Source organism: Lipophrys pholis (assembly GCF_963383615.2).
Source record: "Lipophrys pholis genome assembly, chromosome: 4".
NCBI classification, from domain to species: domain Eukaryota; kingdom Metazoa; phylum Chordata; class Actinopteri; order Blenniiformes; family Blenniidae; genus Lipophrys; species Lipophrys pholis.
This window is the reverse complement of record NC_137637.1, coordinates 21,586,515-21,613,423: the sequence shown is the minus strand read 5'-3', so window position 1 is coordinate 21,613,423 and position 26,909 is coordinate 21,586,515. Positions and strand designations below refer to the sequence as shown.

Genomic DNA, 26,909 nt, shown 5'->3' with positions numbered 1-26,909 from the left:
TATTTGATAAATAAAAAAAACAATAAAATGTCAGAAGTACAAAATAATTAGGTACTCATTGGATTTTCTGGGTATTGGAAGGCGTAGATTTGTTTGTTTGCTCTGAATAGTTGGAAAGTTGCTTTCAAGTTTCTGCACCATTGATGAGAAACTAGCAGGCAGTGAGTTTCAGGACCTGGAACAATGTTTATGTTTTCCGCAGTAGAGATGACTCCAATGTAAGAATACACTATGATAATGTTTAGAGAACCTATGATTACTGTGATTCTTTGAAATGCATGTGGGCATCACCATGTCACATTCGGCTCTGTGAAGAAGCACATTAAACACATTTAAAGAGAAACATTTATGCAACTATCCCCTCAGGCAGTGGTGGGTTAAAGTGAGAGATTACAGAACCGTATACGTATTTTTAGAGGCTGCTTAGTGGAGAAGTGGTTAGAACGTTCATGAACGTCCTCACCCCGCAGAATCTGCATGTTCTCTTTTTGCGTGCATTTTCCACTTGAACTTTGATGTTTCCTCGCCCAGTGCAAAAACGTGCTTTTGAGGTTGATAGATAAGTGTGAATGTGAGCGTGGTTGTGTCTCTGTGGCAGACTGGACAACTTGTCTAGGGTGCAACCTGTTGTCACTCACAATGACTTGTGATTAGCTCGAGTGTCCTGTAACCCTAAGCTGGCTAAAGCGGCATATAAGATGCACGGTAATGTACTTTCACTTATTCATACAAATTCATATATTGTATATAATTTTATTTAATTCTAAATAGCAAATATTTTTTAAAAATTTCATCTTCTATAAAAAAGACAGTGTAAGATGTGTTTGCAACAACAGTCCGGACGGGGATCCATCCATCAGTGAGTGCTGTCGGCCCCGCTGACATGAGTTTATCCTTCTCTCACGCTCGCTGCAGAGACGTGCTGATGACAGGATGGTCACAAGAGAAGGAAAAGCACAATGCAGACTCCATGTTTAGGAAGCAGGGATAAGAAGTGTTCAGTCGCTGGTGTAGAGAGTGCCGAGGGCTGTGTGTGTTTCTGTGTTTGTCCTGATGAGGGAGAGTGGGCTATTTAAAGCGTTAGGGGAGGAGGAATAGGTGCAACATTGACTTGGCAGTCTACGCTGTAAAGAGTTTGCAAAGTGGGACATACGAGCCGGTCCCTGTTTTCTTCCACCCTCTCCTCATTATTTTTCTCCAGTCCTCTCCGTCTTGGACATGAGTGGGGAAAGAAAAAGGCAAGCTGCAAACCCAGAAATGTCACCGCAGTGTCAAATGAATGGAGCCAATATTTATTTATTTTTTATTGTAAATATTAGGTTATTGCATAACAAAGCCTTTCCCATTCCTCTGAGGATACGCTGCCCACGCAGCACTATGAAAGATAAGAAGCCATGCTCTTGCTCACGACATCAACTCAAACACTGCATCGCCTTCTCAAGCTAAGACTGGTGGCCAGACTGTGTCAGCAGGAGTTTGTTGGTAGATGAAGCTGAGTTCACACCACAGTGCTGTGTAAGCATCAGGGGTTAGAAGCCACAGACAAGGAAGTGTGGCGCAGAACATTTTTCAGCCTCTTTAGCATCAGTACGTGAGTCCAAAGGCTGACCACATCTGACAGAGATGAATCCATCAGACCTTATTGAGCAGACTGTGTGTATGATTGATTATTTGCTGCCTGCAGTGATGTGGAAGTACCATTGGTTTGATTATGACACTGCTCCCCCCTGGGGCCCGCAGCACGCTTTCATCACATTCATTACCACATAGAACCTCATTCAAAGTGCAACTCGGGATTGCATTATAAGTTTTGTATACTCCTCGGCAAGCCCATGACAGCAGTTTCCTGTTTTCACAATAATCATATGCACAAATATGTAAAAAAAAAAAAAAAAAAAAAAAAAAAAAAAAATATATATATATATATATATATATATATAGCGTGCGTGTGTGTGTGCCGTACTGTAAACATTATATCTCAGCCTCTCGTGAAGCACTTTGAGTTGCATCTAATTGTCTGAAATGAGCTCTATGAATAAAGATTGATTGATCAATCAATCAGACAGCTCGAGAAGCTGCAGCAGCAGGTGCTTGATGTGTGGGCAGGTTCATACGACAATCTGTTGTTTATGAGGAATTTATACAAACAGTCACACATGCAGTGAAAATCCGGCTTGGACATCCGATGAGATCAACAGAGGAAGCAGAATCCAGAGCTGGGGCCGGGAGGGAGTGCAGAATGATAAATGGTCTGTCCTCTATATAGGACGAGGTGTCTGCAACTTTTCAGAAGCCCCAGAAAGCAAACTTTCAGCTTGATATTATTCTGGGTCGGAAAGTCTCGGGGGAGGAAGAGCAGCAGAGCAGGGCTGGCCTTACTTTGGCCACACAGCACACTGGTCCTGTCTATCATTGACTACAGTTTCTTTAGCAAGCAGCACCAGTTTTCATTCACCAGTTAGGTCTTAGAAAACGCCACATGTGAGCCGTGCATCAATACAGGCACGACATACTAATATTAGTGTGTGGGGAAGCTACAAATGGAGAGTTCAGATTTTTTATTTTCATGTACAATAGCCTCTGAGCTCATCTACAAAGGCAATATGGCAGAAAATCAATGGCTGTAGGCTGTATTTTATTGTTTAGTCCCCCTGCCATCTAGAGGACAACGGGGGAATAAAGACAGACGCTGATTGTGTTAATTTCATATCTTCTTTTAATTTGTTTTAAAATTAGTAATGTAAATAAAAAGTACAGTACAAAGATACTGACTATATAAATCAGTGAAATCAATGATTACAGTTTCAGTCCATGCCAACGTGTCTGTGCACAACTTGATGAGCAATCTTTATACAAATATGAATTTACAATATTATTGGACAGTAAAATTATAAAGACATATTAGTCTATATTTTCCCAGTAGTCACAAAATTACGTACAGTAGCTCAGCTTTTGGTCTTCATACTCTTATTTCCATTCTTCAGGTTAATAATTCTTTTCAATATCAGTGCAAACAGCATACATATTCACTGGCAGAACCATGTCTAGTAATACAGTACGTGGCAAAGCAATAAACACAAGTATATAGCTATAAAATCACTCATTCTTTCAAATAGCCTGTGCTTTCAAGTGTTAGTAAAAGGGATGATTTGAATCCAGCGTAAGAATACATGTTAAAACAAAGGTGTATAAATAAAGACGAGCCTTTTGTAAATATTTCAGATTGACACTGAAATGTGGCACTACTTTCCTCTTCTTTGTAAACAGCAGTAAATTGGCATGTCTGTGTGAAGGTGTGTCTTTGTACAGTTGTGGAAACGAATGGCTGATGTGCTCTAGTTAATATTAGATCAGAGAATTACTGTTCCCGATGATTTGGATGAATGTCGCTGATCATCTACTGGGGGACGATGCAGGTCACATCAGTGATGATGCTCCACGCAGGCAAGTATCTGGGCCAAAACCTCTCGCATCTCTCAGCGTTACACCTGCTGTAGCAGCAGGCAGGGGACACCGGAGGTTGAGGAAGTAGGTGAGCGTGTCCTCTCTCAAAGAACAAAGTGTCTTCTCTTTTCAATCCAGCTCTGCAGGTTACAGTACATCTTGCAGACATGATGAAATAGTCTCTGTTCCCTGTCTTTTCCATTTTTTTGGTTTCACAGTCTCGTCTTTCTTACAGGACGTCAGTGTGAAAAGCAGCAGGCGTCTGTTTCACAAACTCGGAAGAGAGGCTGCTTCTATAAAACCGTGGCTTCCTCCATGGCGTCGGCCCACCTGTGACAGAAGAAGTAATGAGACTTATAAATAAACTGCAGTAATTGTTTGCCTGGTGTTACTAAAAACTAACAATCCCGTGCATGTTTCAGCAACAGATGGCAGGGTTATTAACTGAAATACTTTGAAGCTTGCGTGTGACTTTTGAAGAAACTGTTTTGGTCCCAGTGGTGTAATTTTTCTATTTCTGTGAAATCATTCCCTGGAGATTGCCTCAAGGGGCTTCATTTGGTGATCCTTGTGTTTCCACTTCAGTTTAAGAATAACACAGTCATATGTGGGTTAAGAGACATGGAAGTTATAAACATTGGTGCCTTTTTTTCCTCACTAAGCAGTCATTTGTAAACTTATTGTGCGCGTCAAACAGAAAGACAGACATTCATAACCCCCTTGAGCTTTCGAAGTTTCAAATTACAACGTTCCTAATGTGTCATATTTTTGGCACGCGTGTCTCACCTCTGAGCGGTGTAGTTGTCGTCTGCTTTGAATGTGTAAAACAAAGTGTTTTTGTGGTAGAGCTGGAAGACGTTGGTCTCACTGTCTCCATCCTGTTTATCGTGCAGCCGTACTGTGAAGCCCAAGAGTGGTAAACTTTCAGACGCAACCGTTTCCTGCACACAGAAAATCCACCAGGGAAAAGAAATGCATCAAAAATCGAACCCTTTCACTCATTTTAACTCAAACTCCACCGTTGGCTCCATGCTGTGTGAAATACATGTGTGAATATGTGCTGTGCAGGTTAAGGGGGAGTGCATGTTTCCCCTCACCTCTTGGGCTCTGTAGGTGTAAAGCACCTTGTCTTTTAGAAGAAACCACAGTTTCTTCCAGTTCCTTTTGGTCTTCTTACTGCGCTGCAGGCTGCCTCTAATAGAGCCCTCGTCGGACACCGTCATCTGCAAACAACAGTCCCGCTGCTCAACAAAGTCATAATGAAACAGTCACTCACATCATTAGGGATTGAATACTCTCCACAGTGTACCTGCTTGAAGGTCAGGGTGCCTTTGCGGTGTTTCCAAATATTGGGAGGGTGAATGTTTTGAAACACAGCGGAGAGCGGACGAGTGGAGCGGTGTGCTGATGGGCTGCACTTTCCCGACAGAGTGGGAACATCTCCTCCTGCAACCATATGCAATTTGATTTCACCTGAAACAGCAGACAAGTATTGAACTTGAACCCACAACAACAAAACTGGACTGCTTCAACTGAGTAGAGGCCCTTTGATTGAGATTATGAGATACAATAGAAAATACCTAAGGATTGAATATAAAGAAAACTGTACACACATTATTGTGTTGATAAAAACACGTTAAATTCCTAATGTTTTCATTCACACCAGAGCAACTACAATCTAAATGTTGTGAGATGTACTGAAGTTACAAATATGAAAACAAGCCTTTTGGAAGACATTTCTTTCATCTGTTTTTGTTCTTCGAGTTATCAGCTACATGCATTTCTGGTATTTCAGAGAAAAAGCACTCTCTTTCTACATTCATTTACTTCCTTTCATGCCACTAAAAGTCGACTTCTTCAGGACTCCAGATGTTGTCTGTTACAATAACTCTTGATGTTGTCCTATTGTCTTTCTCTTCTGCATCCTCTATACCACTCTATCCATCAGAGGGTGGCAGGGCGTATTCCAGCAGACTATGGGTTGCTTGGCAGTCCATTGCAGGATCAGACCCAGAGGGACACTCACTCTCACATTCACACCGACTGGCAATTCAGATAGATATGCTGATTCCAATGCATGTTTTTGACTGTGGCAGGAAACCAGAGCCCTCCGATGGACTCGAATAGGGGGATTCTCACTCTGACGTGAGCATACTAACCACTACACCAGAGAGAAGCTTTCATCCATGTCTCTGCATGTTATTGCCTTATCCATTCAGGTTGGAATCCCATTTTTTATTTTGAAAAAGCCCACAGGGAATTGATATTCTAAATCTAACCATTTTAAATATATAAGAAAGTGTAAGTGATTACCCTTAGATTAGCTTGTAAAGGTTCAAAAAATAAGGCAGACTACGTTGAGTATCAATTTGTAACAGACAGTTAAAGATGTAAAATTGAGCAGGGTTATCTCACCTCTCTTCTTCAGCTCGGTGTAACAGTGATCACACACCTTGGCCATCCGGTCTTTCATATATCTCAGAGGATATCTGTTCCTGGAGCAGCTCCTACAAACAATCTGGGTCAAATGGCACGAATGAATCACAGGTAGACTGAGGAAGTTTAACAGATACGGTGCACATTCAGCGCACAAAAGGGTCTGTTGAGAAGGCATGAATGTGTCTTAAAGACATTGTCATGTTTGTGTGTGACTCACTCGTCCACAGCCGTGACAGTGGTGTCTGCGAAGAGTGAGGCTGAAGTCTGAGGTGCAGTTCATGCACATCATCACCTGTGAGACGGGAACAAGTGTGGGGGCTTTCTCTCCAAGAGACAACTGAAGACGATCTCTGGCCTGAGACGCACAAACACACATCCTGACTTTTATCTGACTGAGCAGGCGTCAGTCTGATTCTGTTTAGTTTGGGTACGCATGACTTGCAGAAAATGTTACTCAGACCTCACAGATGACTGAAAATGAATCAGCCGTGATGCGTTTGCTCACCTCTCCCGAGCAGCTGTGGAACGCTGCAGAGCCTCTCAAATCCTCATTTATAGTTCGGCTAAGAGTGTAAAACCAGTCCTCTCTCTCAATGAATGAACTGCAAAGAATACACACCAAGCATCTTGTTATGTTGATTAAAATGTCTGTAACCAGCAGAAAGTCTTTCATGACTTTAAATGAACTTTTAGCGATGGCGAATCATACGTTTTATCGCCCATCATTATTGAATAAAACAATTCCATCAATTAGACAGAGCTCAGGGCAGCATGACCCACCTTGCAGACAAAGTGATGGAGATGTCTGTTCCCTCCATCTTCAATGCGTTCTGGACATTTTCTATGGTGGGTTTACTGACCTGAGTGAGTGATCAGGAAAATCACAAACATCAGACAAAGAGAAAACAAACCAAAATTGCATTTAATAGATATCCACAGATTACATCCATTTTATTTGTAGTGGTTTTTATGTTTATAAATAAACATATAGAATGCAGATCTCTAGAGATATTTTTTCTATTATGTTTCGGCATATAGAAATGGATATTGAACTTTTACATCTGGGATTTTGGGAGGATTAACCTAAAGCAAGCAACCTCCTCACAGGAGAAAATGTAAGGCAATGAATTTCCAGGAGTTTGACTGATCATTTTTTTAAACTTGCCTTTTTTTAATATATATATATTTCAAATGTGATTGCACAATTCATACTAATACACTTTCCTATGCTCAATCAAACAGATGCCAGAGTTGCCACTGTTTTACACAGACCACAAAGAAAGTGACTAACTTTTAATCCAGTGAGTGGCAGAGTGTTCTTCAGTCTGTATTTCCCATCCTGCTGAGGGTAGGTGTAGAGCAGCACATCGTTCATCTATCAAACGCAGAAAACACTCACGTTAAATCTGCACAACAGGCACAGCTTGGCTGAACAGCAATGAGAGACTACACTAAACTGCTGTAATGATGAGAATGTATTCCTCTTTAACTAATAAAATCAAGAAGTGCTTTGACAGAACAAAATAATCCTCAAAAGGTTGAGGAGAAAATAAAGCAATTCAAAAATTAATAAATTCAGAAGTTACATAAAGCACAATGGAATGAAATACAATTTAGAAAATAAAAACGAGATGGATTGACAGATATTAATTCTAATTATTTATTTTGTATTTTATTTTATTTATTCCATTCATTAAAAAAAAAGAAAATAAAAATCTATTTAATATTAACAAAAAAGTTTTGCTTTTTTTAAATAATTCATCTGATTTAGGAACATTTGAAGCTTGAAATGTTGAATTTTGTATCATTTTGGTCCGTTTTAATTCTCCAGTTTGAATATAGAGTATTTTGTTCTACCTTTGTGGACATAAGGCCGCTTTAATGTCTCAAAATCGTAAATAACCCTTGAAGGCAATGATTGTGCTGCATATCTCCGAAATCAGGTCGTCTGCTTTATTCTTTGTGTTTGTGCAGCTTTTGTCCAGCAGATGTCGCTGTAACCAAACACTAAACTACAGTCTTGACGCGCGCTACAGAAGTATTGTCACCATGCTTTAAGTCCCCGAACGTTCAATCTCCACCCAAGAGAAACTACACTCTACAGATCACCTCAGAATAAACACGTCCTTGTTATTTCACACCTCAAAACATAAATAAAACTCTAAAGACGAAGTTTGCCACAACAATAAGTCATAAGTATTGACAGAATCAAATCAATAAAGTTTTTCAATAATATTACTGTTATTAGGATTATTTCAACATTAATTAATGAAATGGTAGCAGTGTTCTGGTTTATTTATGAACTATGACTAAACATGACTTGTGAATTTTGCCACAGGGATGAATAAAGTATCTCTCTGAAAGAAAAGCATTAAAACAATAAGTCATATATTTATTCGAAAATTGATTATTTAATGTGATGTATTCATTATCCTCTGAAACATGAATGAAGTTTGAGTAAATGCGTAAAAGTTAACGGTAAACGTCATTAGTAATGGTGTCTTCCTCTAAAAAAAAAAAAACGACCAGCTGATGTTTTAATTGTGTTCTCTCTCTGAAAAATTATTAATAGTTGATTTTAAAAATTAACATCATCTGGGTGGATAAACGGGCAGAATAAATGTTATGTGGCAATGATTATTATGTCTCCAGAAGAGACATTTACAAGCTTTTTCTTTAGTGTGAAGCCCAGATCACAAATTTGAAAAACACCACAGGAGGGGAAAGCGGTGCGCCTTGACGGTGCTCTGAGGATAATTTGCAAAGGCGTTTAATTTTCTAACCTCTCTTGATTACAACATTTCAGAGATATCTCAATGCAATAATTTTATTAAATAAATGTTTACGGCAGTCACTCATTTTAGCTCCCTTTCTGGAATTGAATAACTTCGAATTTTGACTCCGTATGATCTGTGTGAAAACATTAAATATCTCACAAGAGAAAATATATGTCATGTGGCAAAAATGGGCAAAAACAGATTTTTGTTTATTTATTCCATATGGGATTCTTTCTGTTACTTTATTGGGCTTGAGGCCATATTTGGGAATTTCCACCTTTTGCCTCAACATGGGTTACAAGTTAATACATGATCATATATACTAAACATTGGACTAAACTTACACCCAGTAACAACATGTTGTTGTTGTTATTATTATTATTATTATTATTATTATTATTATTATTATTATTATTATTATTATTATTATTATTATTATTATTATTATTATATTCGACAAATAAAACATCAAGTCTGTTTCCTCCTTTAAAGTCTCACGTTCGACAATTGAATTTTATTGACCGATGGTTTCCCATGTTTTGGTCAGTGTTTAGAATTATTTCAAATTCTGTTACTTATTGCCAACTGTTTTGCTTAAAGTGTTATTATCAGCATTACATCTAAGAATCTCTTGAGATTGATATTCAGCTGCCACAGTTAACTGCATCATTGTTCTACATGGATCTTTTGGATGGAAAGGAGCTGATGTTGACCTTACCCATACTGTCAGTAAAGAACTGACTCAGGAAGTCAGCATTCAGAAACATCCTGGCAGGAAACCCTGCACTTAATAGCTCAGTCTGGATGTAGAAATAGACCAGACAGAATATTTTCCCACTCTATGTTTTATGCTTGATTTATACAAAAATGACAACCAGATTTTATCTTCGTCTGGTATATGTGCCCGTGTGTTAATATACTCCAAACAGAAAGTCAGCTTTACCAGGAAGAGATGGCGGGGCTGTCGGCTCTTCCTGCTGACCTTCATCAGAGTGCCCTCCTTCACAAAAAACTGATAGAAAACACACAGAAATATAATTCAATCTAACATTGTGTGCAGTGAGTCATGTCTTTTATAGACCGGGCTGGAAGGGGATTCCCAGGTAACCGGCTGTGAAAAAGAGCAGACACTGAGGGCTGGCAGTAACAATGCTGTTATCAGAGTCATACCCTGCCAGGCTGCAGCAGGTCCCGCTGGCCATGAACGCTGTACTCTATGTTGACCAGACGCAACAAGTTTTCCTGAGACACAAAGGAAAAAGAAGAAAAGTAGTTTAAAAAAAAAAACTAAACGTATCTCCATCAAACTTCTTTGTTCAGTTCGAAAAAACAGTTTCTAGTAGAGACATTTTGCTCATTATGTACAAATACAACATTTTATAAAATCACTGTGAAAGTCAGAAAACTTCAGTTTATCCAACAGTTGGTAAGGGGTTTGAGTTTGGGCCAAACCTGACTGAGCAACATTTCCATTTCCTCTAAAAAGTTGCATTTCTGTGTTTACTGCTCACACCATCAAGGTTTTTGAATCCTTCATTTAACTTAATATAGTAACTAACAGCAGGACGTCAGTGAGTTACAATGTCAATGTCAACACTTTCCACCCTTGAGTGTTGAGAACACTTCAAGAAACGTCATAATATGAAAGAGAAGATTATTCAGGTGAAATAAATGAGAGGCATCAAAGTTATCCTGTTCCTCAGCTTTATTTGACTCTAGTTTTTTAAAGGAGCCGCAAGCCAAAAAGTTGAGGAGCCATTGCTTCATGCCCGAGAGTACTAGAGCAGTGATACTCAACCGGTGTGTCATGACTCAAAAGTGAGTCACTGGTTCAATTTCAGGCCGGGAATCTTTTTTTTTTTTTTAAATGATAATCAATTGAACTGTCTGCCTCACTTCAATGCTGTTCTGTCTCTCACACTCCATTTGTAATGTGAGACAAAAAATATCTGTGTGCACCAACATGGATGAATCCAGCAAAAGTGAAAAGTCTATATTTGAGGAAGATCAATTTTACTTAAAATGTGTGCAAGAAAACACTGATGAGTTCCTTAAAAAATGCAAAATTTTCCTGAAGTTTTGCTTTTAATCAAAATGCAGCAAAGCGTACTTAAAAAGGAACATGTCACTCTGTATATACCTATTTACTTCTCTTTATCATGTTTGAAATCTGGGATTTCTTGCTCAAATAGGTCAGGTTGAAACGGCACTCTATATTAATTAAATGAATTTGGAAAGCTGAATTTTGACTCATATTTTGAAAACCACAATCGAGTCTTGTTTGTTTGGTGCGTTGACACTTACCCCGTGTTTCAAGCTGTCGTTTACTTGATCTGCAATGTCAGACACGATCGCTACGGCGGCTGAATAAGACAAACAGACAAAAACATCAGGACACTAGACACTACGCATCACGGGTGAGATGCTTCCTTTGTCCTCATCCCTTTGCACTATAAAGTTTATCAGTCCGTTCTCTGGGAGAGTCTACATGTCAGGACTGGGATGGCTCTCTCACTGCAGATACAGCAGGAGATAGTGCTGCTGTAACTTGCCTTCTCATGAATTACACATCACAGTGTTTCACATAGAAGGCAGCAGCAATGACTGCCTGGTGGGTTACAACGGCAAACAGAAATATCGAGATTGGCTCTCATGGCTGTCTCTTCATGCCAAATGAGCGCAAATAAATTGTCAGTCAACACACTGGAGAGTGCAGAAAGGCTCCCCTGTGAGCAGGAGGGAGCGTGCACCGAGCAGCTTCTGTCTCAGTGATGTTTCCTCTTGTACCATGTTTACTGTACCTTGGGTGTCTTCGTATTCTTTGGAGTCAGGGGAGAGGTTGTTCAGGTAATCTGTAAGAGGAGTAAGAGAACTGAGCGCCATGGGGTGCAGAGAGGCAGTATCCCCGCTGAACAAAACACCTTATTTATTCAGGAAAGTTAATCTGGGCTAATTGAGTCAAATCTAGTCTTTTACACTTCACTCACCGGTGAGGAGCATGCGATACTGAGCCACCCGCACAATGACCTGCAGCAGCTGCTGTTTGATAGCAACCTTTTCCCCACATCCACTCTGCTCCTGAGACAAATGCAAAATAATCATTAGGAATTAATAATTCTCTAATACTGTATTTGCCATTCAAATTTCTAAAACCAAAAAACAGTGAAAGAAAACACACTTAAAAACTGGTCATGTGTTTCATACCAAACCACTGAATGTCATATATTCGGTGTAAAGAAGGACCAATAACTTGTTTTGCCATTCAGTACACTTGTGTGTTTGTCTTCGTATTTTTACTGTCCAGGCTTCCGTCTCTCACACAGTGACACTCTTTACTTACACTTTCACTCCTCAAATGCCTTGTCACTCAAATCTACAGCTTAAAGCTCACTGTTGAATAGACTAGGTTTTTAAATAAAGGTTGCTTGTTAATATAAGTTACATTTTGAAGCTTAGATTTCGAAAGTGACAGCCAGCCTGTTTTTCATTGCCTCCTGCTGTCCTCCTTATCGCTGTAATGGTTTTACATTTTTTTGTAAAAAAAAACATTATTCTAAGCTGAAGTCAAAGGTCAACAATCACAGTTATTTGTTTAGAGAAACAGAATTTGGTATTGTGCTGCTATCAACGAACATTTCTTGTAATTAAATTTGGTTACGATGAGGCACGATTAGGATCAGAGTTTTGCAAACGGTAGTTAAAATGTTTACTCTACACAGTTTTTAGGAGATGCAGATTCTGTGAATAATTTTTTTTAAAAAAAGCATCGACCAATAATATGCAGATGTAACAAGGTCCCAGGGGTTTATTTAATTTTTGTCAAGATAAAGTGAGTGTTGAACCTGCGTATTTTTTTCTATTCAGGCTACATATCAAGGTAGACAAGAGAAAAGAAGGAGGACAAGCCAGTCTTCACAGGATGAAGATAAATCCATGCTCTTTACCATGCTTCTTACCAGTATGCAAAATGGGCGAGATTTTGACAAATGGTTTTAATTCATTAAACTGAAGAAAACTCTTCTGTCAGCAGAAGAAAAACAACTTGCACTAGCATTAATATAAAAAGTGCTAAAGAGAATCTGAGGACTTTTAAAACTCTGGCGCTCTTAAATCTGACGGAGAAAACTGCCCCGCTCTGCAAAGACTTCCTGCCAACCCTTCTCCTCGGTGGTCTATAAATTGAAGGCAAAATATTTAAAACTCCTCTCTCCATAAATGATACAGACACGGCAACTGGATGTGTGCCTACGATACAAAGATCACACTTCACTAAGGCAGCAGCTTAAATGATATTCAGTCAAACTGTGGATGGTTAACAGATGCTCAGTTTTTACTGTAGTTCTAATCTTGTTATTTTATGCCGTGAACTTATTAGCTTCTGTAACAAAAAATACATATTATTAAGGAACATATCATGTTACAATTGTTTTGAAGGAGGTGATCAAATATAAAATTTTCTCCTTAATATGTGCCATTAGAGTTTATATTTTCACATAAATTAAGAACAGAAGTCTTGTTTTAAATAATCAATTTGATATATATCAAAAAGATTCCCTTAAATTCAATGTTTGAATTGAAAAATCTCAAATTAGATCATGATTGTTAGGAAGATTGGCCACACAATAGTTGCCAAAGTCAAAAGAGCTGTGGGTTCCTCGGGGGAATGAGCAAATGAAAAAAACATAAAAGTACAATGACATATACTGTGTATAATACATAAGATACTATTTTTTGTTCTAGTATTTGTATGTTACAAACACTTCACTACAAGGACAACTAAATCTGTTTGCTTCAATTCAAGTTAAGTTTTGTTTGTCAGCATTTCTTTTTAACGTCTGACCTCAAACTGTTCAACGATGGCAGCAAAGGCAGGGGAACTTTCACAGCTGTCCTCCAGTAAAGTCATGCTGCGGTCGTAGTGGCCGATGTAAGTGGTGAAGACCAGAAACTCTGCTTTTCTAGAAAGGAATATGTCTGCAATCCTCGGGCCCTCCTCCCTGGATGAAAAGACAAAGTGGAGAGGATGAAGGCGGCGTAGCGGTCGACACTCCATTACAAAGAAGTAAGCGAACGTGTGGAATCTTTTCAATCAAAGCATATTTTCTGTTGAAGGTTCCCAGGTGACGATGTTTCCCGTCTTACCAGTGTCGGAGTCGATCCTCCAGCTCATTGAGAATCGTCCTGTGGAGGGTGTAAACATCCGGCAGCTCATTGAGAATCTCTCGAAGTCTCTCGTCACTCACCACCGGCTCCCCCTCATCCCCAACCGTCGACCCCACTGCTTCCCGAAAATCCTGGCACACGGAGGAGTGCAGCGGAACAGATTTCATTTTTAAAACTCTTCCATTGCAAGAAGACGCCTGATAAAAAAAATACTTTATATCTTCTCTTTTTTTTTTCCCAAAAGAAAAGAGATGAGCTGTCATATCAAAAAAACTCATCATATTTAGGGGGTAGGCCACTGGTTTAACCACCGTTCTGTTTTTTTGGTTTTAAAAAACTTCATTACCACTGTTGAAGTGCCCTTAGCGAGGCTTTAACTGCAAACTGCTTCTGCCGTGCTACTCAGAGGTGAACTGGTCAGACTGTCTGGACTCTACATCTCTTGAGGGGAAAATGATTTTTGAAATGAGCACTGGTGGTCAATGTAGCCCCCAGAGCAGACAGATTAACAGAGAAGTAAAGAGTGTTTCAAAGTATTCTGAGCTGAAATCTTCAGGGGAGGTCCTGATACAAAGAACAAATCACTGAACTGCAGTGTCCTTTGTTGTTTGAATCTGTCTCAACTCCCTTATCCTTTTCCACAATATATCTCTTCACCGTTTCACCCAATTAAAACAAATAAAGCTACCAGAATCTCTGGTAGAATCTCTGGTTAAAGCTCAGGCTGGCAAAGATCTGATAAACCCACTGAAGTGTAATGTGCAAGCTGATGTTAATGAATTAAGATTGATAAGTTAATTGAAAAGAAATGTGATACTTCACTCACTTCCTGGAGCATCTTGAGGGTTTTAACATGTCTGTGGACGGATAAAGACATAAATCAGCTGGATAGCAGAAACGTGAAGATTAGTCATGTTTCATAAGAAATACATGCTCATAACTCACAATCTCTCTGTGTCCAGTAGCTCCTTCCCAATGTAAAAGGCTCTGGATCGGCCGTCAGGCTGTAAACAATCACATTTCTGACTTATTTAAGCTCATGTTGGCACAATTTCATCAAATACGGTATCCAAACCACCACCTGATAGACGGATCTCCATCCATCTTTGACACTTGCTTTATTCTAATTGGCAGGTTATGTCAGCTCACTATGGGCAAAGACAGGAGGCACCCTGGACAGGTCGCCAGCCCATCACAGGGCAAACACAGAAACGCAATCACACTAACGTTCACATTAAAAGCATGTTTTTTGCCCGTGGGAGGAAACCAGAATACTTAGAGAAAACCCATAACATGCAAACTGCACACAGACAGAGACCCAGCTCTGACTTATACACAGTATTCGCAGTAATCATGTCTCAATATTGAGGGGTGCCAAACTTAACCTCCATTGACATGCATTAATACCCATGAAAAGTCCCCCCACATTTCCTAAATCCATTTTTGTGAGATCTAACCTGTCTGTCATAGTTGTTGTCAGTCCCTCCTTCCTCTTCCTCCGAGGTTCGTCCTTGGTCTTCTTCGCCCACCATCTCCCGCCCACCATTGCTCAGTAAGCCAGTCGGTGGTCCAACAGCCACTGAACACACGTTGTACGCTTCAGTATAGGCGCTGCAGGAAAAACATAAAGCTCACGTTACATAATGCAATTTGGGGTACATGCAGACCATAACATGCAACATGTGTACACTTGCATAAATGCATGTGCTATTACTCCATTTAAATATCAGCTATAAAAGCGAACATATTGCAGTCTGTGAACAGGTATAGACACAATGATAGAAATGCACACCTTTGCTCACCTGCAAAGTACAATGCTAAAGCAGCTTTTTAATTTTAGGGGTTATATGCATAATTCAAACATGTGTAATTTGTGATCTATGACTTTAATCATTGCTGTACTTGTAGGAATCCTTAGGTTACCTGAATATTATCTTAGAAAACTGCATGTTTTTGAAATGATCCATACATTGTTCTCAGTGCCAAAGTCAGAATCTCAACTATGTGAAGTGTCTAATTCCTCAACTTTTAAAAAACGTTGTGACATCCAAATTCTAAGTTCCAGGCTAAGTGTGGATACCTTGGAAATCTTAATCAAGAGTAGTATTTAATTTACTGTAGTAACCACCAAGGTGATGAGGCTGTTGTACAAGCGCAAAGTTTAGCCTGTCTGTTTGCACTTTGGTTCAGCAGATACGGTGTAATTGAAAAGTTTACAAATGTCAGTTTTTCAAGCTTCAAATTAACCACACAAACATGAGATAGAGGGTTTTCTCCATCATGCTGTCTGATAAACTGATTCCTGGACACTGGGATCCAGTCGTCTAGTCAAAGAATTATCTTGTTTTTTCTCCATAATTTCTCACAGGAGTATTACAACGAGCATTTCAAACATTTGTTCATGTCGCAGGAAATCAGATGAGTTTCATTCAACCATTAAAACCAAGTTCAAGATCCTTGCTGATCCTCTCCACAGAATTATGACAATACTCATATTTAATGTTGAAAGCAAATGTGAACAGATAGAAAATATAAAAAGTTCAGGTTTGCAGAAGCCAATAAAGTGAGACTGTGGTGACAACTGTACCCAGCCAGGGACTCATGTTGGTATTTTATGCTGCAAGATTTTCTACTGCAGGGAGCCCAAATGAATATGCTAATGGGAGCAGCTCGATGGGGAATGTGAGCCATGCAAATAAAAACACGTTCCTAAGTTAGGGTGGTAATGCAGACCTCTACGTGACCAATTGCCTTGACAATGTTCCTGCCATGTTTCACTCCGAGCACCAGTGGCTTTAACCCCACTGAGATGGAAATTAGCTGCGTATGAACAACATATGTGAGCAGTTCAGGTCTCTGCATCAAACACATTAGAGCTGCATGGCCCATTACTGCTTTACTAGATCAAACTTCAAATGAGATACCAGGGGTGCTTCAACCACAAAACTACAAGCACAGTTTCTATATTTGGCTTTAATATCACTCCCAGAGAAACTGCCTCTGCCACTTCTCACTCTCCTGCTATGGTGTATGAAAGCTCAAGGCAATGTGGACACAGATAAATTATGAAGGTAGATAAAAACATCATTTATGTCTCTTCCTTGGGCTAAGTTTCAGTGGAAGCAAGGATAAGGAAGAGACACCAATGATTTCTAAACTATCTGCTAATATGGCTCCTTTAGGCTATTGTAAAATTAACAGCCTCAGCCACGGGCTCTGCTGTCCATCAGGATATTACATTTTGGTGATTACAGTCACTGCACATGCTGGAAGCTCCAACACGACACAGAGAGTCACATTTATATATGAATGCTATTGTTTTGCCTAAGATGTCTACTCTTGTCTACTCAAGGGATATTCAAATTGAACTCAAACGATAAGTACTGCAGCTACTCAAATGCGATACCTTGATGCTTCACTGGTTTTACATTTTAATAAGTTGAAGGTCTTTACTGAATGTTGTGTGAGTTGGTTCATCCCAGCCTACATTTATCTAATGTGTAGATGATCAAATTATAAGTCAGCCTTGTCTGTAACACAACTATTACACTCACTGATTAAAAGTGTGAATTCAGACAAGAACCAAAATGTGTACATACATATATTTTTGCAGTATAGTTCAGTAGGGTGAAAAAACTCAAATGTCAAAATTAAATCTAATAAATTATTGACAGTACAATCACAAAGTCAATGTCAATGTGGTTGAATGGGGGGGGGGGTTGACAGAGGTACATGTACAAACTGAAATTAAATTGAAATTAAATGATATTCCTTTGAGAAAGTTGAGACAGAACAGCATTGAAGTGAGGCAGACAGTTCAGATTTCAATCTTTTTTTAAGTGTTTACCTTTGTTCATATTTCTTGAGAATCAATACTGTCAAATCATTTTTGTCGAAATGTGCATTTTAGAGCTCATGTTGCTCAGGAGCAAAGCCAATAGAAATTGGTAAACACAAAGAGAGGAACGCCGTTGTGAACAACTGCTGACTGGAGAGCACACTGAGATTGTATCTCAGTGTTGTTCCTGAGTGGCTGGAGAAGAGCAATGACTCTAAAATGCTCTGACTATTAATCATCTTGAGCAGCCTGTATGATATGGGCACAGCCAGCAGGAACGCACGAGGGGGGATGGGTTGATGGCAGCGCAGAATGGCTGATTGTACCAAAAAATACCACAACAGCAGAGACACAGGAGGGTCTACATTCAACATCAGTGTGGGCGGAGCCTCTTTCTACACCTAAACAGATGATTTATGAGTGAAACCAGCTTGTTTTCACTAACATCAGAAGAGACCACCCTCCGACCAGCATAGCCTCGTCTCCCACCCAACATGCCCCAACAGCACAAAGACACATCACTGAAGGGGTTTATTAAATATCCCCATAAGGCAAAGGGACGCTTCCTCACTACTACTGATCCCATAATCCAAGTCCACTATGATCACAATATCAGGGGACTTCATATAATAAATAGTTGTAAATCGTCCTCCTTGGGGACATTGTTATATGTACACAGTGACCACGAAGTAATAAAAAAGACTCATGCTTGGTGCAAAGGGTTGGTATAAATCATCACGATTATATCCCGTAACATCAATCTTCATGCACGTATACATGCACAAGTAATAACCACAATACCTGTGTGGCCTACTTAGCATTTGCAAGGAATATTAAGAAATTCCATTCACAGATATACACGCCCTCAAATGATGAATAGGGATCAATTGAGATTGTAAATTTCTTAATGATACAATCAGAAAGTCATAATTTCAGTGAAACCTCCGCTGAGCACAAATAAAATGTTACTGCGCCAACAGGTGAGATGAAATGATGTGCAGACACACCGTTGTTGAATTTAAGTTTGCACGAGAGATAGTATCTGTTTTCACATTCCTTCTTAACATCAAGACATATTTAAAATTAAAGTGGAGGAAGATAGTAGTCAAAACAGATTATCCCTTTTCGAATCAATGTTTCATGCAAAAAAAGACTAAATGTAATGTCAAAACAAACTTTAAGAAACAAAAACAAAAATGATAGGAGAACAAAATCTGACACGAGAAAAACCATTTAATTCTGACTGGACGAAGCTGTGAATGTAAAAGTGAACCAGGGAACAATGTCAATAAATCAGTTATATAGCAGGAATACATCTCTTATGCATAGTGAAATATTGAAATTTGCTTGTCGAGGCAAAAAACTTAAACTACATTTTTATTTTGATACTTTGAGAACATTTTAAGGCCTTTACTACTCTTAACTCTGATTAAGGATGTTGAATCAGTATCTCTACTTGCTCCTTTTTCAGTATCTGTGCTTGTGTGATTGAACAATATACTTCTGCTGCCTCTGCTTGGATGGCAGTAGACGTTCTTGTTTACATACCTTTCTGCTTCCTGTTCAGATGACTGAGTTTTTTTCTCAAACCCGGGGAGGCTGCTCATGTCCACGTACCCATCCGTCTCATTGGCGGTGGACAGCACACGACTAGGACGATCAAAGAAATCAGAATACGGTGCCTGACGGACAGGCCATCGCTGTGGGACCTGGAGGTTCTCATAGTCCGAGCTGATGGCAGGAACATTTTCATAGTCGGAGGTGTCTGTGTTGGGGAAGGAGATGGAGCGAGGCTTGGTCAGGGGCAGAGAAGTGAAGGGCACACGGGAGCGGTCCTCGAAGGACTCCACTCGAACAACGCTGCGATTGAGAAATGCCACAGAGGTCCCATTTCTTTTGCTCTCATTGTAGAGCAGGAAGGTCGAAGGGGGATCAGGTGATATTTGGTGTTTGCAGACTAAGCGCGAGTTAAGCTGTGGAGAACTACTCATGCTGTGTCTGTCTAGGTCCAACAGTCTGCTGGGGGTGTGATGGCTGGACTCCACTGAGGATTTAAAGGAGGATGAGTTGACATCTACAACAGGTTTGCTTTCTGTTTTCCACCTGAATTTAAGCATCAGGAAACGCTTGATGGAGGACTTCTTTTTCCTGTTTTTGTCTGGCGTGTCTCCCTCAATGAGCAGTGAGGGTGAGCTCTTTGTGATGGGCTTCTTCGTGATGTAGGATAGTTCAAATGGAGGAGGGATATCCACCAGAGATGTTGGCGTGGACAGGGCACTGGAAGACAGAGGCGAGTGCCTGGAGAAACTATCAGATGAACAAAGGGCACCTCTCTGCCTTGGAGACCCTTCCTTGTAAACGCCCAGAGGCATGTCCTGCCCCTCCATGGACAGGGATCGAGGGTACAGAGACAAGTAATGGGGTTTGGAGTAGCTCTTGTGCCGCACAGCACCTAACATGGGACTGCTGCTTAGCGCAGGTTGTCCAAATCCACTCATGTAAGTCTTCTGAGTAAACTGCCCTCCTAAATCCTCCATATTATTTGTGGTGTAGCGTGACAACGACCTGAGCTGCATCCCTGCCGCCTTCCTGTCAGAATGAAAGCCATTTTCAGACCTAAAACTTTTACCTGGCTCCTCATAAACAGGTTCATCGCTGATGTCCTGCTCTGTGTCGGTGGTGTCATCAAGAAATGGCACAATGTGACCGTCAAGGTCGTCCTCAAAGACATCTGAGTCATTTGGGGACAGCAGCTGGCTTTCTGAGAGGGAGGAAGTCATCGAGGTATCAGTGTCTGTTGGCACTGAGATGGACACCTGCCTAAAACTGGGATAGCAGTTCAAGTGATTCAACCTATCTCCCAACACATGTGAGTTGTAATCACTCAGTTCATGCGCCACTCGTTCATCTGGGACTCCTCCATACTTTCTGACTGAAGATTTATTGCTCTTGAGAAAAGAAACACGAGTTTGTGTGAGTGGACTGGCTGTCGGTTTGTGGGCATTGTCACAGCTTGGCATCAGTTTTCTGTTAATAATGTCCTCTGAAGAGATGTAAACAGGTTCCCGAGCCGAATCGCTGTCTATGGCAGCATGCCTCTTGGTTGCTTGCTTTCGAACTTCAGGAACAAAGTCATCAAAACAAATGTTCTGCTGGTCTTCACCCTTTTCCTTAATCTTATGACCACACCTCAACTTCAAGATGTTACAAGTGAAACCGCAGTCCGAGCCTGACTCTTCTTCTTTGTCTTCTCTTAGAAAAATCTGTGTGTCTGTCACCTTTTCTTTGTAGGGGAGTTCAGGTTCATTTGTAAGAAACTCAATCACCTCATCTGCTCCGCTCCCGTCTTTGACTTGGATTTTCTCTTGCTTCTCCAAGTCTTGATGTTTAGCAGAATAGCAGCCTGCATCCACATCAATGCTATTAACAGACAAGTCTCCCACCGAGAGGCCATCTGTGTCAGCCAGTGCCTCCCCTGCATCACAACCTTCAGGATCCATGTCCTCGGTCACCTCCGTTGCAATTATCTCCGCAGGCTCCCGGGACTCAGCTGTAAGTCTCATATCATGGACCCAAAGTGCTTCCAGGGAGTTACCATCCTTTGTCATGGCGCTGTCAATTAATCTCCAATCCTTGTCTGGCTTCTGAATCGTGTCGTCTTCCTCTTCCTTTCCCCCCTCTGTCACCTCTCTGCCTTCCGGCCCCGGTGACACAGTCCATAAATGGGTTGGTGGTGATTTGAGGATGTAGTCGTTTAATTGTTTCTTCACTGGCAATGTATCAGTAATCACTTTGTCTTGATCAGTCTGGGTCTCGTGCTCCTCAGTAAGCTTGCCGTCCAAGCTCAGTAAGCTGCCATTGCTGCATCCTCCCTGGTTGCCATTGAGCTCCAATGTGACTCTGGGTTTTGGGGCAATAAATGGTTTAGGGCCCCTGCCTGCAGTCGTGAGAGGTGGGGGCAGCTTCAGGCTGGCGTGACAAACAAATCTTGGCTTTGGAGCAACTGAAGGCTTGGTGCAGTCTGTAAGAACAACAGGAAAAGGAAACTGTAAGATTATGCGCTTTAAAATAGCTTACAGGTCATTTGTATTGTGTTCCTGTGACCTAAAACTGCGCAAAGATCCATAAAGAACAAGAAAAGCTCAAGGATGTGAGCGTAAAAGTCAGAGATAAACACCTGCAAGATTACATTTTGGCTGTTTTTTGTATGAATGTAAAAATAAATAAATAAATAACATATCTAAAAGAATGTAATCCGGTCATGTGATCTACTGTATTAAAGTTAGCTGGAAGTTTTTGGTAAATTTTTGAAAAACCAAAAGAAATACAGCAACTGTTAAAATTGGCTATATTAAATCACTTATAAATGTAAACAAGTACATAAAATGAGCACTGAAGGCTTTTACAATCTTCAATCAAGATTACAAAAAAATTCTAAGGGATTTCCCTGACTCACTTCCTGCAATTCAAGAGAAAATCCCTGTCAAGGTGCCTTTACTGCTCTAATAATAATCCTTTACTGGGAGCCAGGGACAATGACAATAAAGAAACACATTCAGCTCAAGTATAATCCATAAATTTCACTCATACACGTCTTATGATCTCTTACAGTAAAGAAACAAACATTGCCAAAACAATTGATCTGTAGATCTTTTTTAGGAGCAAAAAAACCCACCGAACCAGAAGGAACATACTCAATACCGACATTCTTTCACGTGTATATGATTCATCATCATTTCAAAGAGCAATTTAGAAAAGATGAAAATTGAAAGTGTATTTATTTTTTTTTTTAATCTTTGAGCTTTATTCGTTTTTTTCAGTGGAACGTGGAGTGTCGTGTCCGTTAAACAACGTTTATAAATACCAGACATAAAGAAACGTTGCATTCGGATCACTCAGGTTTGCTTCATATCCTGTTGCCGCTGCGTTCACAACTATTCACTAGGACTCGTGACAAAAAGTAAGACTATTTCCACGTTTGCAGTAATCAAATAAACAGGGTGGAGAAAAAGTGTAGACCATAATATATATATATATATATAAATCACTAATGATCGCTTTGGAATGATTTGTCCTACCTGTGTTCATTTTTGCGAGTCGATCATTTCCAACATGTCCACAAAAAACAAAATCCGATACAAGATACTTTGGTGGGTAAAAAAACGCAGTTTGAAGGAGGTGAGTGGAAAAAATGATCCAAAAAGAAGATGAGTGAGATACTGAGTGAACACTGGTCCGTGTATCTTCTTCTTCTTCTTCTGAGAGAGAGAGAGAGAGAGAGAGAGAGAGAGAGAGAGAGAGAGAGAGAGAGAGAGAGAGAGAGAGACGCAGCTCAGCTGATCGCTCGTGCGCCCCACAGCGCGCGCGGGACGCGACTGGAAAACCAAATCACCTTCAAACCACCAGCCAGGATCCGCGTCAGGAGGCGAACACGTCAACATCCACCACCTGCAGGGGAAACCTTCTGCTTTCAGACAGAAAAGCCTCTGCAAACGATCCGCATGAGCTGTGGTATCGTGCGATTACACTTTAATAATGTTGGGTCACCTTCCAACTGATTTCTCTGCTAAAGTCAGTCAATAATAAATAATCAATACAAAAGAAAATGATGCCAAAAGTAACAGCACGTCTAATTAAAGTATAGTTTATGACCATTTCATTCATTCATTCATTCATTCATTCATTCATTCATTCATTCATTCATTCAGTCAGTCAGTCAGTCAGTCAGTCAGTCAGTAGTTAGAGTTTGTGATATGATAAGAAACAAGTGGTGGTCGAAGGGTGAAACTAGTTATTATTTATCGAAAACACATTGGTAGAACTGCATTTATGGTAAACCACTAAATCTAATTATAAAAATACATTTCTAGACCGAACTGGAGGCGATACACTCATGACAGTCGTTTAATTTACCGGATATCTCAACCTATAAGCATCAAACTTCCAAGTGAGATGTTATGTGTTTTATTGTCTATATGGATCCAAACAGCAGAAGTTCTGCATTGAAGTAAATTCTGTTTTCTTGAACATACAGTTTATGATATTCATAAATGACTTTATAGGTGAATTGGTTTTGTTTGATGGTTGTGATTATGCTTGAGTATCAATATGTTTGTCTTCAGGCTCAATCATTGACACTTTATTTGTGGTTTTATTATATAGACACATAATGGCTCATTAGAATGCAGGAAGTCAACAAACAATGATAAATGATTTACACTTATCAGTTGTATTCAGTGTAACTGAAAGTTAGTATTTGATTATTATTATTAGTTACTCCTTTTAAAGTGGAGTTAATAGTTATTTTGAAAAGTGACTCCCGCATTACTTTTGATGGCTTCAGTTGGTATGTCAAAAACAATGTGCATACAGCTGCATAATTGTAGATTTTAAAAATAATTGTAAAAACGCTTATATTTCATAGTATAAGACATGCTCTCTGTCATTAGTAGTTTATTAGATGATAAAACAAGTTTGATTTCCTGCACACCATTCTGTCCGTCTAATTGCTGCCCAACAGGCTCGTTTTTTCTTCCTCGTTTTTTTCTTTTTTTTTTTTTTCAAAACAGGAAACTTCTCTCCCTGTTTCCTGCGCAACCCAGCTTCACATCCTCAGGAGCTCATGGACACTGTTTAACCCCTCACTGCATTAACCGTGCGGTGGTCAAGCGAGTAAAGCTATTTTTACTCTTGAATTGTGGTCAGCTGGAGAAAATTTATAACTCCCAAAGATATGTGGGCCATATATCACCACGACAAACAGCAGCATCAGAAGCTTTGTGGCGAGTCAGAAGGAGCAGGAAGGGAGAATAAAGAGGAGCGCTGCGTATTTTGACTGCAAAGTTGACGCACAAACATGAATCACTTGACGTTTGACAACCATAGACTGACCTCACCAGTAGAAATATCTGTTTATACAGCACAATGAAAGATATAAAGAGTGTGATTATCTCATTTTTAGTATGTTTGAGACTGCCTCTATAGATTCTACCTTAACAAAGAACCCACTGTACCAAGTCACCTTATTCATAGTACAAAATAATTTACGAGTTCCACTCTTAGATTGTTTTTACTCATTGTTCAGCACTTAAGCATAAAGTAAACACAGGGCCAGAGGGTCATGCAAAAGTATCTCTTGGATGTAAAAAATGTAATTCAGTACTGTGCACTTTGATTCATAGTGAGGAAATTTACCAAGTCAGGTACTTAAATACATAATGAAAGACAGTTTTTCAAGAGATTTCCAGGGAACCAAGCAGTTCAGGTCTGGTCTGTCTTCACAGCATAATGATGAATAGCTGCACCTTTTATACTCTTCCCCATCCCACTATAAGGTCAGCAATCAATTCCCAGCAACACCAGGTAATGTGAAACACATTAGTCTATAAACATTGACATGAGACTGCTGCACTGCTCACTAATACATTAATAAGTGATTTACGAAAGCCTGACGTACTTAAAGCAGGAAAGGCAGAAGAAAAAGGAAAAAAAAAGTGGTTTGAAACATTCACTGCGATCAAAAGGACCACGGACGAGTACGTCTCATTGAGATTATGAGTGTTGTCACTGAGAGTGCTCAGCTCATTGAAAAACATTAGAGGGCTTCACCTTTGACCCCCTTGTAGTTGGTGCAATTATTGTGTTTTCATATGGAGTCAATAAAGGGGAGGATGGTGGGCGCCTGGGTCTGGAGCATCATAGTGTGAGGACAGAAGCTCTGGGAAACGTGCACACATGATTGTCTATAAGTGGTTGATGTGTTTTCTTGTGGGTTACTCCAGCGAGTATTAGCTGCTCCTGCTACTCCTCTCCCAGGAACACGGCACAATGTTTTTATTTGCAAAAAAACTAAAGAATCTACTCAGGTTTTCACACAATACAAATAATCATTCACATAACCAGCTGCAGATGTGGTAACGCCACCAACTTCCATACCTCTTTATGCCCTCTTCATAACTCTAAATCCTCAATTTCACTGCACTTTGTTTGTGTCATGCTGATGAGAGGATTTTGGTTGAACGTTGGACTTCCCAAAAAAATGTCATTGTAATCTAGAGGCATTAAAGGGCAAGTGTTCATGGCTTTAAATTTGAAGTGGTAAGGCTCAACATCCTGCAATTATCAGACCTGTAACACCGGCATCATATGATATTATTTTATACAACTGGACTGGATTACTGGACAACTGGATTACAACTCAAGCAATGTCAAACCATTCACAGATTTCAACTGTTATATAAACATCAGGTCTGGTCACATTATAGAGAGAGTGGGTCTTAATTTTATTTTATATCAATACTCTGGGGCTTTCTTGCTTTCTTTATGTTAAATGTATGTTGCGAACCGTGTGATGGCTTGCCTGAAACAAAGAAACAACTAAATAAATAAATAGATAAATAGATAAATAGATAAATAATTAAATAATTAATTAAATAAATAAATAAATAAATAAATAAATAAATAAATAAATAAATAAATAAATAAATAAATAAATAAATAAATAAATAGGGTACCCTTTATTATTGTTTTTTAAATATTTGTCCATCCTGTAAAAAAGTGTTTCTATGTCTTGCTTTCCCGACAGTGAAATAGGATTTTTTTCCCCCTTTCACACAGTGTTGTATGGGACACGTACATTTCCAGGTAAGACATTTATAAGATGGTACAAAGTTAGCTCCGGGGTCGATGTGTCTGTGTCCCTTATTCATGTCATGTGAGGAAATAATGGACCTGCTCCTCTCTGCTTGTCTGAAGTGTAACAACACGACTGAGACTTTAAAAAGGAACTCCACCTTTATGTACTCCTTCCGGTGACTGTTTTGGTCTTTCAGCAAAACTAGAGCACGGAGGGTGGAGTCCACAAACTTAGAGGATAATTCCAGTTATTTTCAACCTGGTCGTTATTGTCTTGCTATTTGACGTCATCGAGGGTTTATACGGTTTAGGAGGAAATGTCATTTACACTATATCATGGGGCTGACATTGTCTGGGCTAGTTTATAAACTTGTAAACTTTTTTTTTTTCTGTGTAAAAGGTTGATGTGCCAAAGTCCTTCGTTTGTCTTTCTTTTAATCTTTAATAGACTTGAACACTTTTTCTACACATTAATGTTAATAGTGATATTTGAAACTTTTTTTCATTTAGATAAAAAGAAGAAAAGCAATAAACAGCAGGCAGTACCCACAGTTGTTGTAAAACCATAAACACAGATAACTTCCATTGTGTACTCCAATTTGTACAACAGACTC

The 26,909-nt window shown here is 39.6% G+C and overlaps 1 protein-coding gene across 1 annotated transcript; it reads right to left on the bottom strand.

The window, feature by feature from the left end:
• Positions 1 to 2,619: 2,619 nt before the first annotated feature.
• Positions 2,620 to 22,749, bottom strand: fgd5b (FYVE, RhoGEF and PH domain containing 5b; the record flags this gene model as incomplete). The annotated part of the gene is made up of 21 exons (XM_080461126.1): positions 2,620 to 3,774; positions 4,231 to 4,385; positions 4,542 to 4,667; positions 4,754 to 4,890; positions 5,860 to 5,962; positions 6,101 to 6,238; positions 6,389 to 6,485; positions 6,664 to 6,743; positions 7,175 to 7,258; positions 9,604 to 9,672; positions 9,831 to 9,902; positions 10,965 to 11,023; positions 11,462 to 11,512; positions 11,648 to 11,738; positions 13,501 to 13,657; positions 13,803 to 13,954; positions 14,650 to 14,680; positions 14,769 to 14,827; positions 15,281 to 15,434; positions 19,210 to 21,682; positions 22,740 to 22,749. 21 exons carry the CDS (start codon positions 22,747 to 22,749, stop codon positions 3,738 to 3,740), a joined length of 4,335 nt encoding a protein of 1,444 aa, XP_080317252.1. The 3' UTR covers positions 2,620 to 3,737.
• Positions 22,750 to 26,909: the final 4,160 nt, after the last annotated feature.